The following is a 16,237-nucleotide window of genomic DNA, read 5'->3' on the forward strand; positions in this document are numbered from 1 at the left end:
TATCTGTTCATAGCAACTGATCGGTCGAAATGTAATTATGAAGTTAAATTTGTCTTGATATCTTCTAAATGTCCTATGGTGACGTCCTGAATAAGGCGACCATGCCTGATGACGTCACGTATAAGGTATACAACTTTCTGCAAATGTTTGAAAAGGAAGGATAAAAAATCATTAGAGAAAACAAATTCAACCACTATTTAACTCGTGCATAACGATATTCGAAAATCGTATCACTTGTTGTTCAGAACAAAATCTTATTGATTTAGCAATGTTTATTGATTTATGAAATTACAGAAAATACGAAATGCTGATGAAATAATATAAATACTACAACACAAATAAACAAAAATCTAAAATGTCTGTCTACACATATCAATTGATATTGTCTGAGAAAAATCTCAAACCCAACATGTCTGTCTACACATATCAATTTATATTGTCTGAGAAAAATCTCAAACCCAACATGTCTGTCTATACAGATCAATTGGTATTCTCCGAGAGAAAAAAACAACACCTAACATGTTTATCTATACTGTATACAGATCAATTAATATTCTCTGAGACAAAACAATCTCATTCATATCACACATTATGATGATTGCGCATGTACTGCTAGGACAAAGTCATACTGTTTAGGATCCAATGTGCAGATAAAGCGTTATCAACATAAATTGAGTTGAAAATAAGAAGAATTAATATGACAGTCTGACAACTATAGACTTGCGAAAACAATTGCATACACTAAGCGCTAGTCATTACATATTAACAACTTATGTGTTTACACTACTAATATGTTACAAGAGGGACAGTATGAGTTAACTCGTAAACGTCTTTCATGTTTGAAATGGCCGTATTTCATGTCATTTGCTTATGACAATAGTCCACTTTTACAGCACGTATATCACGTGCATGATAAATAATATATTTCTGCATAGTCCTTTACAGATTCAGTAAACCATTTTATGCTTCTCTAAATAATTATGCACATTACATTTTCAATCACAAACTATAACTGAGCATCATTAGTTTCTTGTGTCTTTGTATCTACCGGTTTTGACTCGGGAACACTAGAAGCTGACCCATTTCGAACTCCTTCAATTTCCGTTGTTTCAAGTTCCGGTTCCTCGTGGATAGTTCCATGTCCGTTTTGTCCAAATGACGAATTCACTGCATTTTGTCTTTCTAATTCCATCAGTGGATTGTCAATACCTTTCCCATTGAGTTCAAGATCTTTAGAGGCAGCCATGTTAGATGATCTTTTCCTGTAATTCATAAAATTGTTAGATGGTTGTATTCTTATTTAAAAAAAGAACGTAATATATGGGTATAATATGTAATAATAAAAGCAGAAGACTATATTCTTGTCATGAAGAGTGCGTTCTTGGAATACTATTCAATGTGTATCCGTGGCTAGAGGTATATACAGACATTTTTTCAATGTACAAGATGAAACTGCATGAGTAAACATAAAAAGTCAGCAGATTGGTCTTAAATTTACAGTTCTTACACTGGAGGTACCCCGTATGGTCAAAGTATTGTGAAAATTAATTAATTCCCTGTTCCATCTTTCTCAATTTAGAACTCAATCATTCGAATCGCAAATACAACTGAATTTCAGAAAGAAATTTAAACTCCAAGCTGAGATAATGATTAGGTAAAATATACTAAATATCACCTATATTTGTACAGTGTACTACATGATCAACTGTCTGTGTATTATACGTACCTCTTCTGTAGAATTGTTGTCAGGATGACTATCACTGCAACCAAAGCTAAGATACCAATCACTGAACCAATCACTATAACTGTAAAAAAAAAAAGTGTATGATATAAAAATAAGGAGATGTTTTATAATTGCTAATGAGACAACGATCCGCCAGAGTTCAAATGACGAATAGATCAGCAACAATAAGTGATGTAAAATGTAAAACAATTCATACGAGAAAAATAATGGCCCATTTTAGACACAAAACAATTTACTAAGGACAAATATTCCAGATATGAACAACACCCTTTGAATTACAGACTTCTGGTTTTCTGTTATCTAGTTGTTTTGTTTGCCAATATACCAAAAATTATTCGGATTACGAAATATAGGAACACCCTAAGATTTAAATATCACACTGCGGGCATCTCTAGCGACTCGTAGAAGGGATCCATGGTATACGTAAATTTGAAACACTAAATATAGATCTATAGGAGAAAATATTTAAATATAAAGAATTCTTTATCAAAATATAATGCTATACAATGTTTTCTTCTTTAAGACTTAACACTCAAATGAAAAACAGGAAACCAAATTCGAAAATATTGAAATAGCAAGAACATCACTGATGAAAGACCTCATTTTTGGTGATTTATTTTCATGTGCACTTTCTGTCATGTATTGATACAAAAAAAAAAGGTAAAACAAAAATTAAAAAAACGATCTTCGAGGGAATTTCAAAACGTACAACATATCTTTTTTTTGTCATAAATAAGAGTAGATATGATTCATTACCAGTGCATATTGTATGATACATCAGATAACTGCTCCTTTCGAGTAGGACATTATTCAAACGGGTAAATGTCAGTCACAAACAATGTCAAAGAAGACATCAATGAATTGTGTGTAAAGTTAAAAAATACAGATAGCAGAAGTTGCCTATCTACCAGATCATCATTTTAAAAACGATACACAATGTCGAATAAAAAAAGTATAATCGAGAGCAATGCACTTACTTGTTACAGTTTCTTCACTGAGGACATCCTCCTCCTCTGTTGCACCTTGTGGTTCCAGATTTTCACCAGTGTTAGGTACTTTTGTGGTGAAATAGTTATCTGATATACCACTGAATATTTTATCCAATTCATTTTGATTTACAGGTGGCAGCAATCTTATGTTTTGTTTTACATTTTGGTCTGGAACAATTGGCATTATTTTCATTGGACGGTTTTTCTTAGTTATATGTTCATGTTCTTTTGTAATTACTGATTCAGGTATAACTGGTATATGTTCATGCTCTTTTGTAGTTCCTGTTTCTGGTATAGCTGGCATATGTTCATGCGCTTTAGTAATTCTTGTTTCGGGTATAACTGGTATATGTTCATGCATGTTTGTAGTTCCTGTTTCTGGTATAATTGGTATATGCCCATGCTCTTTTGTATGTTCTGTTTCTGGTATAACTGGTATAGCATTCACATGAGTTTCTTCCGGAGTACTTTTTGCTTGTTCTGTAGTGCTCTCTGCTTCAATAAACGCATTTGTTGTCGGTGGAACGGTCGTCGTTGTCGTTTCAACTTGAGTTGTTGTTTCAGGCTCTGTTGTCGCAACTGTTGTTTTTGTCGTTTCAAATTGCTGTGTTGTTGTTTCAGGCTCTGTTGTTGCAACTGTTGTTTTTGTCGTTTCAACTTGTGTTGTTGTTTTAGACTCCGTTGTCGCAACCGTTGTTTTTATCGTTTTAAATTGTTGTGTTGTGGTTTCAGGTTCTGTAGACATTGCAACTGATGTTGTATCCTCCACATGTTGTGCTAATGTAGTCGGAAGTAGATTTGAAGTAATAGTCTCGGTTTTTGTTGGGAAGACGTCAATACCTTGAGGGGGTAGCATTTCTGTAAAATTCCCTGCTTTACTTTGGTGTTCATTAACTGATAATGTAGACGATGTAGCATTGACAATAGTAGTAACTTGTGTCAAGGTTGTTACTTCACTGGTTTTAGTAGGAACGATAGCTAACGTTGAGGGCACAATGGACATAAATGCCATATCGCTGCTTGTCTCAGTTATAGGGTCAACAACTGCTGATGGTGCTAGTGCAGACGATAATGATTTTAGATTAGATATTTCCCAAGACATTGTTGGTTTGAGATAATCAAAGTCAAAATCGGACGACAAAATAGTATCAGAAGTAGACGGAGATATAGTCGACTGCTTATATGTATCGGATAATAAAAAGTCTTGCTCTGTGGCACTTGACAGAATATCTGTTTTCTTGGATATTATTTCATTGGTTTTATTTTTATCATCTGGTAGCATTAACGACCATGCATCTCTCGAAGGTTGTATGTCAGGAACAACGGAACTACTTTGAGCCGTTACTTGTTCCTTGATCGCATTGTTAAGTTGATTCTCGGTAACCTTTTCTTTCTCTAAATATGAATAAAACAAATTCATCGGCGACGGATCGGACGTTGATGATGGTACATTTTCCGTGGTAGTTTTATAGTGAGCGCTTATCAATTGTGCATTCCTAGAAACTAACTCGCTGTATTTGTCAGTGGTTGTTATTCTATCGCTGAGGTTCAATGAAGAATTATTCATATCAGTATATTCATTCTTTGTGACATTTTGTATTTCATCTGTGTATGTAGTATTAATCATCATTAAAGGGATATCTGTGGAGTTGATAGGCTCAAACAATACAGTTGAAATGTCACTTTCATTAGAATTTGAATCATTATATTGTTTGATAACTGCGTTTACCACCTCGACAGGTATTGTTTCTGTAATATTAGATGTACTTTCCGTGTTGTTATTATGAGGCATTGGTGAGATTGTTTCTTTTGTACTTGGAAGCTGTTCCGTGTTATTGAGAAGACTCATTAACTCAGAGGATGACATCAAGGGTTCAAAAAGTACAGAAGCATTTGGATTTCTACTAATCTCATCAAGAACTGCTTCAGAAGTTTGATTATTCTGTTGCAGTAATTCTTTCATGACAGACATTGGTGGAATTTCTGTTGTCACTGTGACTTCATTTTCATAACAGTTCATTGTTATCAGCTCATCAGCTAAAATAAGATAATATAAAGGAATTTAAAGGTCAAATACAGAGATGGTATATCGAAGTAAAAAAACATATTTCAAACCATAGGAGTACAATTACCAGAAGACATAATTACAATTGCATTTACGTTTGTCTGAAAAAAAAATCACTCGATACGCTCAAAATGGTACACATTATATTTTGTTCAGAAATAATGAGTTGCCAATTAAATCGAACATTTTGGTGAATACGCTATCAAAGATTTAAAAAAACAGTTTTTTGAGTATTTTAACACAAATTAACAAAACCTTAATATTACATTATTCGACTACGTAATCTACAGTCTAGAGTTATAGTGTCTAGGGGTAATCAAATAACAGTACTCGTTCAATTTAAGATCACTAAATGAATAAAAATGTTCTCGAAAATTATACGTTTGAAAGTTTGTACTTTTATATTTCGATTGTCAATATTTTATATTCATGTATTTGAAATTCCAAAATTTTATCCTCAGGGATATCTAACAAGTTTGGACATAAAAACACATGTACCATAGAACAAAATAAATGACCTACATCTTTATTACTTGATTTTGGTTTGGTTTAACTCTAAATCAAAGGAATATTCTATCTCGTGTTGTTAGTTTGTTCGCTGAATACGAAAATCTTTTGAATCCAAATACACAATTTATCGAATGTAAAGAAAATCACTACTTGTAGGCAAGCACTAGGTAAATTAATATGGTTTAATACGATTATTTTGATCTGAACAGATCTAAAACCACTTAACTTTAAATTTGACTTATCATCTGCGGTTAATTCAATACTTTTGAGACAATTTGCTTATCTGTTCAGGATATGTTCAAACTGGTTAGCAATTTGCTATGTACCCATTTACATCAACATCATTGTGTATTTTAGGAAAAGCTACTGAAAAGTACTGAATTAACTGCAAGCAAATTGTCTGAATAGTACTTAATATACCGCAGTGAACAAGTCTGAGAATTGATTGAAAGACTAGACATGACTGATTAATGTACGCTTCAATCTTTTAAGAAGATGTTAAGAAATAAACTGGTGATACATAACCTATTTGCTGTATCCTATACCTTTTTGTCAGTTCCTACAGTGACCTTTATCGTTCACTTTCAAAAGGCTTTAAGGGCATACGATACAGTTTTGATCCTGAATTTACAGTTTGATGAAAATTTCCATATAGGCTAGTTTTTGCCTGCTTAAATCATATATGTAATAAAAAATATACCTTCATGTGCTACTTTTTGAGTTAAATGAGGTCGAAAATTTGTATATTTGCTCAAAATTCGGATTTGTGGCCGTATTTTCCCTTTCGAAAGAAAGCCATGACTTTTTTGTTTTAAAAGATAAACACAAATTGTTTTTTGTTAGATAGTTTGTAATTTTTGTGTTTTATAAGTATCCTAAAAAATGATGCATTTTTTATTCAGAAATAACTCATATTTATCAAATGGTCATGAATAAAGAAAAAATCGTATTTTTTTGCTGTATATTTATCAAAATCAATTTTTGTTACATGTCTTTTGCAGTTCAATATCCACGATCAGTAACGATTGGCAGTAAATATATCTACCTACCCCCTTTAAGTGGTAACTTTGAAACATACAGTATCCAACCTAAGTTACAATTGAACTGAAATTTCAACATACCTCTTTCAATGGTAAGTTTGATACCGTATCCAGTGTCAGTAACGACTCCCTAAATATTCGATATCTCTACACATCGCTTACGCTCGGTGTAACAATATAGGCAATATAATGCCTATCCAAGTTTAACTGAGAAATGGCCTGGATAAATCATTTCTTACCTCAGGGCCACTAACTCTTTATCTGGTTGTCCATATGCTCTTTGTGTGTGGATTTTTGATACAATATCCAGGGTCAATAACGATTGATAGTAGTTATGTCTACATACCTCTTTAAAGTTAACTAGGATACCGTTACCAGTACCAGTAGCAGTGGCGCTAGTAATCGATTGCACAGTACCCAATGACCCATTATAAGTAACAATTGATAAAGCAGTCAATATATTTACCTATCTCTTTCAGCGGTAATTGTATTGCAGTACCTATTATTAATAACGATTAAACAAGTAGTCGATGTCTTTTCCCCACATCTTTTAATAGTGATATTTATTCAGAATCCAGTTTCAGGTACGATTTAACTAGCAATCGATATTTTTATCGGTATATATATCAATGGTTATTGAAATACAGTAGCCTGTAACAATAACGTTGTTAATTCTACTTACCATATTCAGTGGAAATTTGAATGCAGTATCCAGTATTAGTAACAGTCGAACTAGTAGTCGATATTTCTACAACACCTTGGTTTTCTATCGATGTATCGATATATTCCTTAGAGGTAGTGCATTCAATCTTAGGGTTTTGTGCTAGTTTGAATGTCACAACTGTACCACACTCTAATGTCGAAGGAGCATTTAATGTATTAATTGAAAGTGCAGTTGAATTAACAATTATTTCACATGTACAGCGTTGTCCAACAACAGTGTTTGAGAAAAGAGAAGTATCTATGTCAATGGCTGATGATATAACAGAAGATTGTTGACACATAGAGACAACTGAAAATAGAAATATCAACATTTTATTGTCAATGAATAGATTAACAAAAGGTTAAATGAATTATTAAAAAAGAAACGCATTATCATTTATATGGTCATTGTTACAAATTAAATGTTTACAATTTGTTTTCAAAATACGAAGAATGTTTACGCCAGGTAAAAACTACGTTAGCTGTATTTGGCAAAACCTTTCGAAATGTTGGGTCCGCAATAATTCTCAACTTTGTACTTCCTTTGGCTTTTTTTTAGTTTTTTGTTTGTTTTTGTGGGATTGTAATAAGTCTTTTGTAAAACAAGAACGCGTCTGGTGTATTTTTTTTTTAATATTTATAATGAGTTTATGGATAGAACCGAAAACGAGCCAAACTGATGTGATTCAAGTTATCTATTAACACCATAAAGATTCAGCGTCATATTAATAGATGACGTAGCTGTTCGTCAAACGGTGATACATGTCTACTGGTTTCTTGAAAGCTCAAGAACTGTTAATTTGATGGTTATTATCTTGAGACCCCAATGATCACAAGTAAATTTCTGCAGAATAGTTTAATTCAGAGAAATACATGTATATTTTAACGAAACCTCTAGCGCAAACATCTTAATGCTTAATTGTTTCTCCCAGGTGTTTTTTTTTATCATGCTATGATTTTCTTGTTGAGTTATTGATTAGTAGTTGAAATGGTGTAATACACGTTTTACACGACTTTTATGTAAAGGTCATAACGACATGCTTCACATTCCAGTCAGCCTCATTCTGGTCATAAAAGTGATCAGTTAATAATCCCAATACATCAATGGTGACACGTGACTGTACGGACATGTAAGGATTACATCATATTGACCACACCATTTGATTGATTTATAACAAATTCATTTGACGTTTATAGAACATTGTTTTCCTTTACTTTGATTATTATATAGTCGTCTGCATTCCATTACAGTTTAGTGGCTAATGAATGTTTGGGGAAGAATTGCATAGAAAATCTTTATAATATTTTCAAAAGACTGATGAATGTTTGGGGAAGAATTGCATAGAAAATATTTATAATATTTTCAAAAGACTCCGTTTATTAATTTGTCTGCAATCATGTAATGGCGTTCACGAATAAACATCTTTGTATATGATCTTTTAATTGAACCTCATATCAGTTTTCTATTTAAAAAAGGAGTAGATGTGATGTGATTGCCAATGAGACAAGTATTTCTCAGAAACCAACAGCGTTGTCATTATTAGCGTAGTGTCAACGTACAGCCCTCTACAAAAAAACACAACACATTTCTCTAATTCTATATGTAAAATCTCCTTTTTTGTATCTTTTCGTCCCTCTTTAATGTTTGATATAAAATAACTAACGCAAATTGAATTTTATATTGTAAAAGTCAGGTAAGTTTTATTTTAAAATTTTTCCTTTGATTTAAATCTTCCTGTCAAGATAACATACATATTAAACAGATGTAACGTAACCTTTAGTGTTAATATCCATGAGCACCTTGTCCATCAAGATGACAGATAGAGATATTAATTACGCAACATCTATGTTGCTACAAGCCTATATCTCAATTCTTACACATTATACGAACATTCTGTCAATTTAATTATTAATGCTAGTCAGATGTGTTAATCATATGAAAGACTTCACATAACTTCTATCAAATTAATCACACAGATGGAGGTATCAACGGAATAGACGGACTATCGTTGAATTACAAGCTCATGACTTGAGAGAGGCACATAAATAGACTAAGCCTGTGACAGATCAAAGGAGCGGCCAATATTTTGTATTTTCACTATATTTTTGTAATTTTGTGACAGACCTAATTCGTAACTTATTTATGTAACGTTCGATTCACAACTACAATAATTCGTCATCAATTATATATATATAGCATCTTTTCATGAATTTTAAGTAACAAATGGTGTTGATAGTTAGTCAGTTCGCTCTCAAATTTACTTAAATTGTGATAATTATTTCAATGTTTACCTGTGGGCGAATAGCAGCATTGGTGTTTTTATAATTAATATGTATTATAATTATTTAATGTAGATATCCCATATTTCAATTCAATATTTATTGCAAGTAGTACTCCTGTCTAGTTTCTGTTATTTTTGGTTAGAAATCATTGATCAGAATACTTAATCATTCATGGCGTACTTTGTGAGATATACATAAATATATTGTGATAATACTTTTAAGTTAGCTTAATCAGATAAGTAAATGTCATTAAATGCATTATATCTGTTTACAACTTTACAGAAGGTACATCTAAAAATAAGTAGTACATCTAATTACATGTCCTGTGTACCTATAAATGCATGTCCGTGTTATTTCCTCAGGGTGAGCAATATCTGTTTTAGATCAAAAATAATTTTATGTTGAATAATAATGCTTTTAATAGCGAAGAAAACAATACTTGATTTATGGTTATTTGAACTGTAAATATGAGTGCGTTATTACAATATTTAGATATCTGTACGACAGGGTTGTCAACATTTACCTTACATCTATGAAACTAATTAAAAATTTAATTGTCATAATAATAAATATATGAATAATTAAATCCAAATATGTTTTCGCGCAAAATTATGCCATTTAATCTGCGTACAATGTATGCATATTTTGATCGGTGTTTTTATATGATAGCGTACTTGCTGGCCTGTTCTTAAAATTTATCTTACAGATATTAATGTTATGAATTAACGAATAATAGACCATATTATAATACACAGCTTTAAAAAAAATAATTCAATTAATAAAATAAATGTATATGATGGAATGAGATAAAAAATTATGTAGAGCGATACGTGTGTTGTCATATAACTGAATAATTCATAATTGAAATTACGTGGTCAGTTTACAATGGTAATATAAATAATGCAAATCAGTGGAAACACATCACGTGTTGAATATTAATAAAAGTCATAAAGCCACTTAAGTTAAGCATTGTTCCGAACGGACGGGTTTTTCTACATGTCCTACGATAGATAAGTACTACGACTGGATATTTTAAATCATGTTGTTTTATGCATACAGGCCCAGGTGTATAATGTATAGTGAACGCCAATACATCAAACAAACAACAACATGTAAAATTTAAGTAGGCTTTTAGAGGTAACTATGTTCTTTGTTAGTTCTCTCTTTCTCTCTATCCTCATTTCTTCAAACAGTTGGGGAACATAAGAAACAGTTCGAAAGTAAAACGTATAGTCTAGATAAAAAACCAATAAAATCACTGAAATCAGTATATCATGCCATCAAATATAATTGTTCAAAAAGAATACTACGGCGAAGGAGAATGCTTGCAATTACTGAAAACTAAAAAAAAGACCGCGACCTTTACACTCCAAAATATGCCACAGCGCGTACATGACATAAAGCAATATAAAATCCTCGTTTGCAGATGAAGTTCAAAGTACATATTAAAAATACACTGCTTAACAAAGCAATTAAAGAAAAGTTGACTGCATACTATCAAAAATACAAAAGTTAACTTATGAAAACACTCTCTCTATAAATATGTTGATCTTATATGCGGTGTGAAGCATTGAATGTGGTTGTTATGAAAGAAAAGATTTATGTTACTATTTATAAAGTTATGTAAAGATCAAAGACATGCGATGTGCATTGATATAAATCATTTTTATGATATTTGATGACAAAACATAATCTATCTTTTAAATTGGAACATCAAATTTAATATTATTGCCAAAACCTGCAATAGGTACAATCGTCTCTTATGCAAATAATTGCTCTATTATATGATTATAGTGGCGGATCCAAGGGGAAGGGATTGGGCCCCCCCCTTTTTTAGACGATCAATGCATTAGAATGGAGATATATTGTTGGACCCCTCATTATCCTGGGCTGGGACCTCCCTTTTTAAATGGCTGGATCCGCGCCTGTTTTATGACTATGTTAATCTGTAGATCACAAATTCGTTCTTATTTTGTTATAAATGGCATATTTGTATTCTTAAAAACAATTTATACATGCATGCTGTATATCTGGTTTAACTCTTTGTTGTATATGATGAAACGGCAATATATGTATATTCAACTTAACAATCGCTCAGAGTTATAATTTAGAACAATATATTATGGAGATTTGAAATCTTTTTTTTAACATTAGCATACATGTTTTGCAACATTACAAAATTTCTTGTTTGTACAGATGGCAAGCTCTGAGCGTTTCATGATTTTCAACAATCGAAACTGTCCAAAACAAAAATTGATCACTCTGTGATCATAGGGAAATTGTATATAAAATAAGGCGATGTGTAATGGTTGCCAACTAACAAACACCATAATCAATGAGACGAAAGACACATATCTAACGGTACTCACAGTAATCTAGTTTAGAGCGTTATATGTTTATTCATTTCGGACCACACATTATTTATCAAACTTATAATGAAATCAATAATCATTTTGTAATAGTTTACAATGGTTTTCTTTCGAATGTATTGCTTGCTAACGTATCTAATTATCAATCATATGGAAAAGATTTTTTTTTTCAATACATGTATGATGATGTACAACTTACTTTTAGATGGATCTCCTTGACACACACCTCCCTCGACTATAATAAAAGAGAAATACATATATGCATTGAAATTGTTTTATTTCATTCATAAAAATATAACAAACTATTTAACTTAATGATCTATATACATTAAAAATTTAACTAGATTAAACGTCCTTGATTATACTGTAATAGATAAATTAATAAAGATAATAACATGTAAGTATATACAAAAACTAATTTCACACCACAGTAAATAGTACAAGAAATATGAAACCATCTTTAATGAATAAAATGTTAATTAGTTTACGTTTATATTTATGCATAATGAATTAAAAGTAATGAATTACGCCGCTTAACAACGTTGTGCTAAAAATTAAACATACATACCTTGTAGAACAAAGAAATTTACAAATACTATAACAAATAAAGGAGTCAAAAACATTTTGATTAGCTGTAATACTTCCATTTTAAACATATTTTTGTTTGAGCCAGGTATGTTAAAAACTGTCTCTCCTCAAGTTACATCGTATTTTAATGTTTTCCTTAAGCTAATCCAATGTTGTTTTTTCCCTTCAAATGCTGCACATGTATTTTATTTAACACCTTGTCATAAATCCACAATAATAATGAAATATATTAATATCTTTATCCTACTGTGTTAAAAAATCTACTAAAGTCAACACTTCAATGTTTTAACATTTCACAATTAGACGATAAAATACATATCATTTCACCGGTATACAAACATCTAGTGGTAAAGGGCGGTAATAACGTAAAGAAGTGGACTTAGTGATGAATGGTCATCTGTCAGTCTAACGACACGACAACTTTCACTTTTACTGTACAATTTTACAGTCTTGGCGTGTCACATGTACAAAATACTGTGATACATGGAAATATATATTAGGGTAATGACAAATATAAAGTGTTACTACATGAGAATCAGTTTATCAGGCAGAATGTGGCCACTTTTTATCCTAGTCATGATATTGATATTTGACCGTTTTGGGGATTTTTTTGTTGTTGTGGATTGTTGACAAAAACTTCTTTGTTATCATACCACTCTCAAGGGAATTTATACTAAAGTTTGGCAAATGTTATTTTTACATCTCATTCATTACTTAGGTAGACACTACCAAATAGATTTATGGAATTTTCAATAAAATAAAACAATACGACAAATAACTTCAATATGGCAAAGAAATGCACATTTCAATTTCGAATAATTATTTTATCAAGTAAATGTCGTGACTTTTTATTGAAATATTGGAACTATATAAGATAAAAAAAAAAAACTTTCAGTAAATGACATAATTAACAAGGGTACAGCCCATATATTAGTCATTGACAATCAAACATGCAAAAAATCCCGTAGAAATTTAGTCATAATAAAGGACATGAACACAAAGCTAATGTGCGAGTATTCATACAAAAATGGATGAATAACCTTCCTTAACCCCCATCCTGGCTCTTTGAAAAATACATAAGAAAAAAGAAAGAAACAAGGAAAATCTAGTACACGTATTTTTTTTTAAAGATACATGTATAAACGGAATCAAGGCAATAGAATAAAACGGAATATCACTTTTGATTGAAAACACATCTTGTACACGTGTGTATTGTGTAACATTAAGTATAATGAACCGTATAAGGTGTGACTGAAGCTATCAATTATTGTAAAACATACTTTTCTAATTGATCGTCTTCATTCACTCCAAATATGTCTTACACTTCATCTCTTGAGATTTATTTCCGCACAGACACATTTATTTTTGACAAAAAATGTACTAGAAACTTGAATATGAAAGTAATAATATGATGTGAAATCCTTAATAGATAATTATTTTAATAAAGAACTTATTAGAACCAATCGGATAAATCAAGCCCTTTCTAACGGATTTTCAAAGTTTTATTCAATGTTATCTTGTAGTTAAACGAGCCCAGATTAGAAGAGGATTAAGCGCTAAAAAAAATCGTAATTTCAGCCAACTTCTTAATGCTCATGTCCAAAGCCATGTACATTAAACCCAGTAATCCAGTTGTTGTCGTTGGTGTCAGTTATATTTGTTTTTTTTTTACTATTGTAATATTTTTCGTTCTGTATTTTGAACGGTTTATATACCAGGGCCCAGTTTCACGAAGCTGTCTTAGGACTAAGACATGTCTTAGGATGGTCTTGCGACATATCTTAGTCCTAAGTGGGTTTCACAAAGCGGTCCTAAATTAGGTCATCTCTTTAAGTTGGTCATAAAGTTAGGACAACGCGAGAGGTGTCTTATGATGGTTATACGTTATTTATATAATTTACACTCATTTTTTATATTAATTTTGAAAAAAAAAAATCTTATTATTATCTAATTATCTATTATCCTGTTCCTGCTTAAAACATATATACATTGACGGATTATCAGGATTTGTCAACAATGAAAATTCGATGTATTGATATAAAAATTGCACGATTTTATCTCTTAACCTTTTATAACCAATAAGTCGAAATTGAATTCAACTTACTTGTACCAAAACAATGTCATAATTTTATATTCTTTTTACTTAATTTTGCATTGAAAATTTCATATTTATGTTGATGTATTGTTTAAAGATAATTTATTTATAAATTACTTTTATTTTTATTATATTTATTTTGCAAATTATGTCATTATATTAATCAATACGTTTAGAATGATTTATGGTAAGACATACTACATTTACATGATTTTTTTCCGTAGATCATATTTATATTTGAAAATTTAAATAACTTGCGACAGGTTTAGGATGTCTTAGCTAAGATGATCCTAAGACAGCTTCGAGACGAGGTCTGAGATATGTCCTAGGATAGTCATAAGAGGATCATAAGACATGTCCTAAGATATGTCTTATGACATGTCTTAGGATAGCTTCGTGAAACCGGCCCCAGAGCCTTTCGTGATATGCTATATGAGTATGTTTTTTTTTTCATAGTTTAAGTTCATGTGGTTTTTTTTTTTTATAATTTATAATTGTTTTATTGACATTTGACTCACTGAAGATCACTGAAGTTCATACTACCTCTCTTCATCTTAATATTACAACTGTTCAGTTTTCATTCTGTCACAGGTTAGTTATGTATGCTAGTATATTTTTATTATCTTAATTGTGTTTTATTCATGATATATTTTTTTCTCAATGAATAAACTGTTTGTGCATAACGACCGTTAGCAAATATCACATGCAAATAAACGCGAATACATGCATATTACAGCGAATGAAAGTAAACCAAGCTAAGTGTCGTCTATCCGACAAGATGCAGCTGGTATGGATATTAACATGCTATACGTGTATAATATGATAGTTTGTTTCCTCTTTTGAATTGTGATACCGGATTTCTTTAAAATAAAACATCGATCACAAGGTTATGAAAGCAAGGCGTGGATACAGGTTCTGTATTTTGATCAGATATACCGGGTATTCAACCTCACTTTACGGTATTGGTTTTTCTCATTATGAAGGCCTACGATGACCTCTAATTGTTTAATCTTGTCTCCATTGGTCGATAGTTGTCCTATTTGTCATTATACCACTTTTGCTCATTATTGAATAGTTCACAATGAAGAAATGTGAATGCAGACATTTCTCTCTGCCCGAACACATCATTCGGACTCTGAACCTATGAGTAGGTGTTATTACTCCAAATGCCACGTGGTTAACGAAAAAACAGGAAATACCAATGATTATAATACCATTGACAAATCTCTTGACCATTAATCCTTTAAGGACAAATGTAGAAAAGAGATTGCAATAAATTGTACAACTCACATTTGTTTTATATCTTTGGCAGAACTCATTTTTCTCATACAATTGATGTTGTAGGAAATTCGTATAAGTGGATAAGTTTTTTTTATATGTACTTCCTTAAACTAGCGTATGACGATAGAATATTATTCAATTTTAACAATACTACTTCTTACCGGTTGCGTCGAGCGTTCTTTTCTTCTTCTTTTTTTGATCAATTGACAGCAACCAACGGGAAATTTCTATAGGTTTCTGGGGATTTCTGTAGCTTCAGCTTACAGAGAACAGTTGGAAAATATATTTAATCTAATAGATCGTTCAGCTGATATCATGACTTGTATTCCTAATATGAAAACAAAATGTATATCTGTTATGGTACACATTAAATTGTTGACAGCGCTGAAATTTATATTCGAGGTTAAATATGACATGTATTTGAAAACAAAAAGAATTCTAATAAAAACGCAGATGGCAGTTCAATGACACGTATCTAAAGCAACGACACAAAATGAACGAACAAATAAGAAAATAAATTAATGAACACCCAACTCCTTCATCTAATGTTAAGGGCAATACAAACAGTAAT

The 16,237-nt window shown here is 31.3% G+C and overlaps 1 protein-coding gene across 1 annotated transcript; it reads right to left on the reverse strand.

Annotated features, from left to right (window-relative positions):
- Positions 1 to 254: 254 nt before the first annotated feature.
- On the reverse strand, positions 255 to 12,723 carry LOC139490986 (mucin-2-like). Its single transcript, XM_071278173.1, has 6 exons — positions 12,271 to 12,723; positions 11,902 to 11,937; positions 7,031 to 7,360; positions 2,722 to 4,770; positions 1,727 to 1,805; positions 255 to 1,262 (listed from the first exon to the last, which is right to left on the reverse strand). The coding sequence occupies exons 1-6, from the start codon at positions 12,356 to 12,358 to the stop codon at positions 1,007 to 1,009; spliced, it is 2,838 nt and encodes a 945-aa protein (XP_071134274.1). The 5' UTR covers positions 12,359 to 12,723; the 3' UTR covers positions 255 to 1,006.
- Positions 12,724 to 16,237: the final 3,514 nt, after the last annotated feature.

Source organism: Mytilus edulis, chromosome 10, assembly GCF_963676685.1.
Source record: "Mytilus edulis chromosome 10, xbMytEdul2.2, whole genome shotgun sequence".
Lineage (NCBI taxonomy): Eukaryota > Metazoa > Mollusca > Bivalvia > Mytilida > Mytilidae > Mytilus > Mytilus edulis.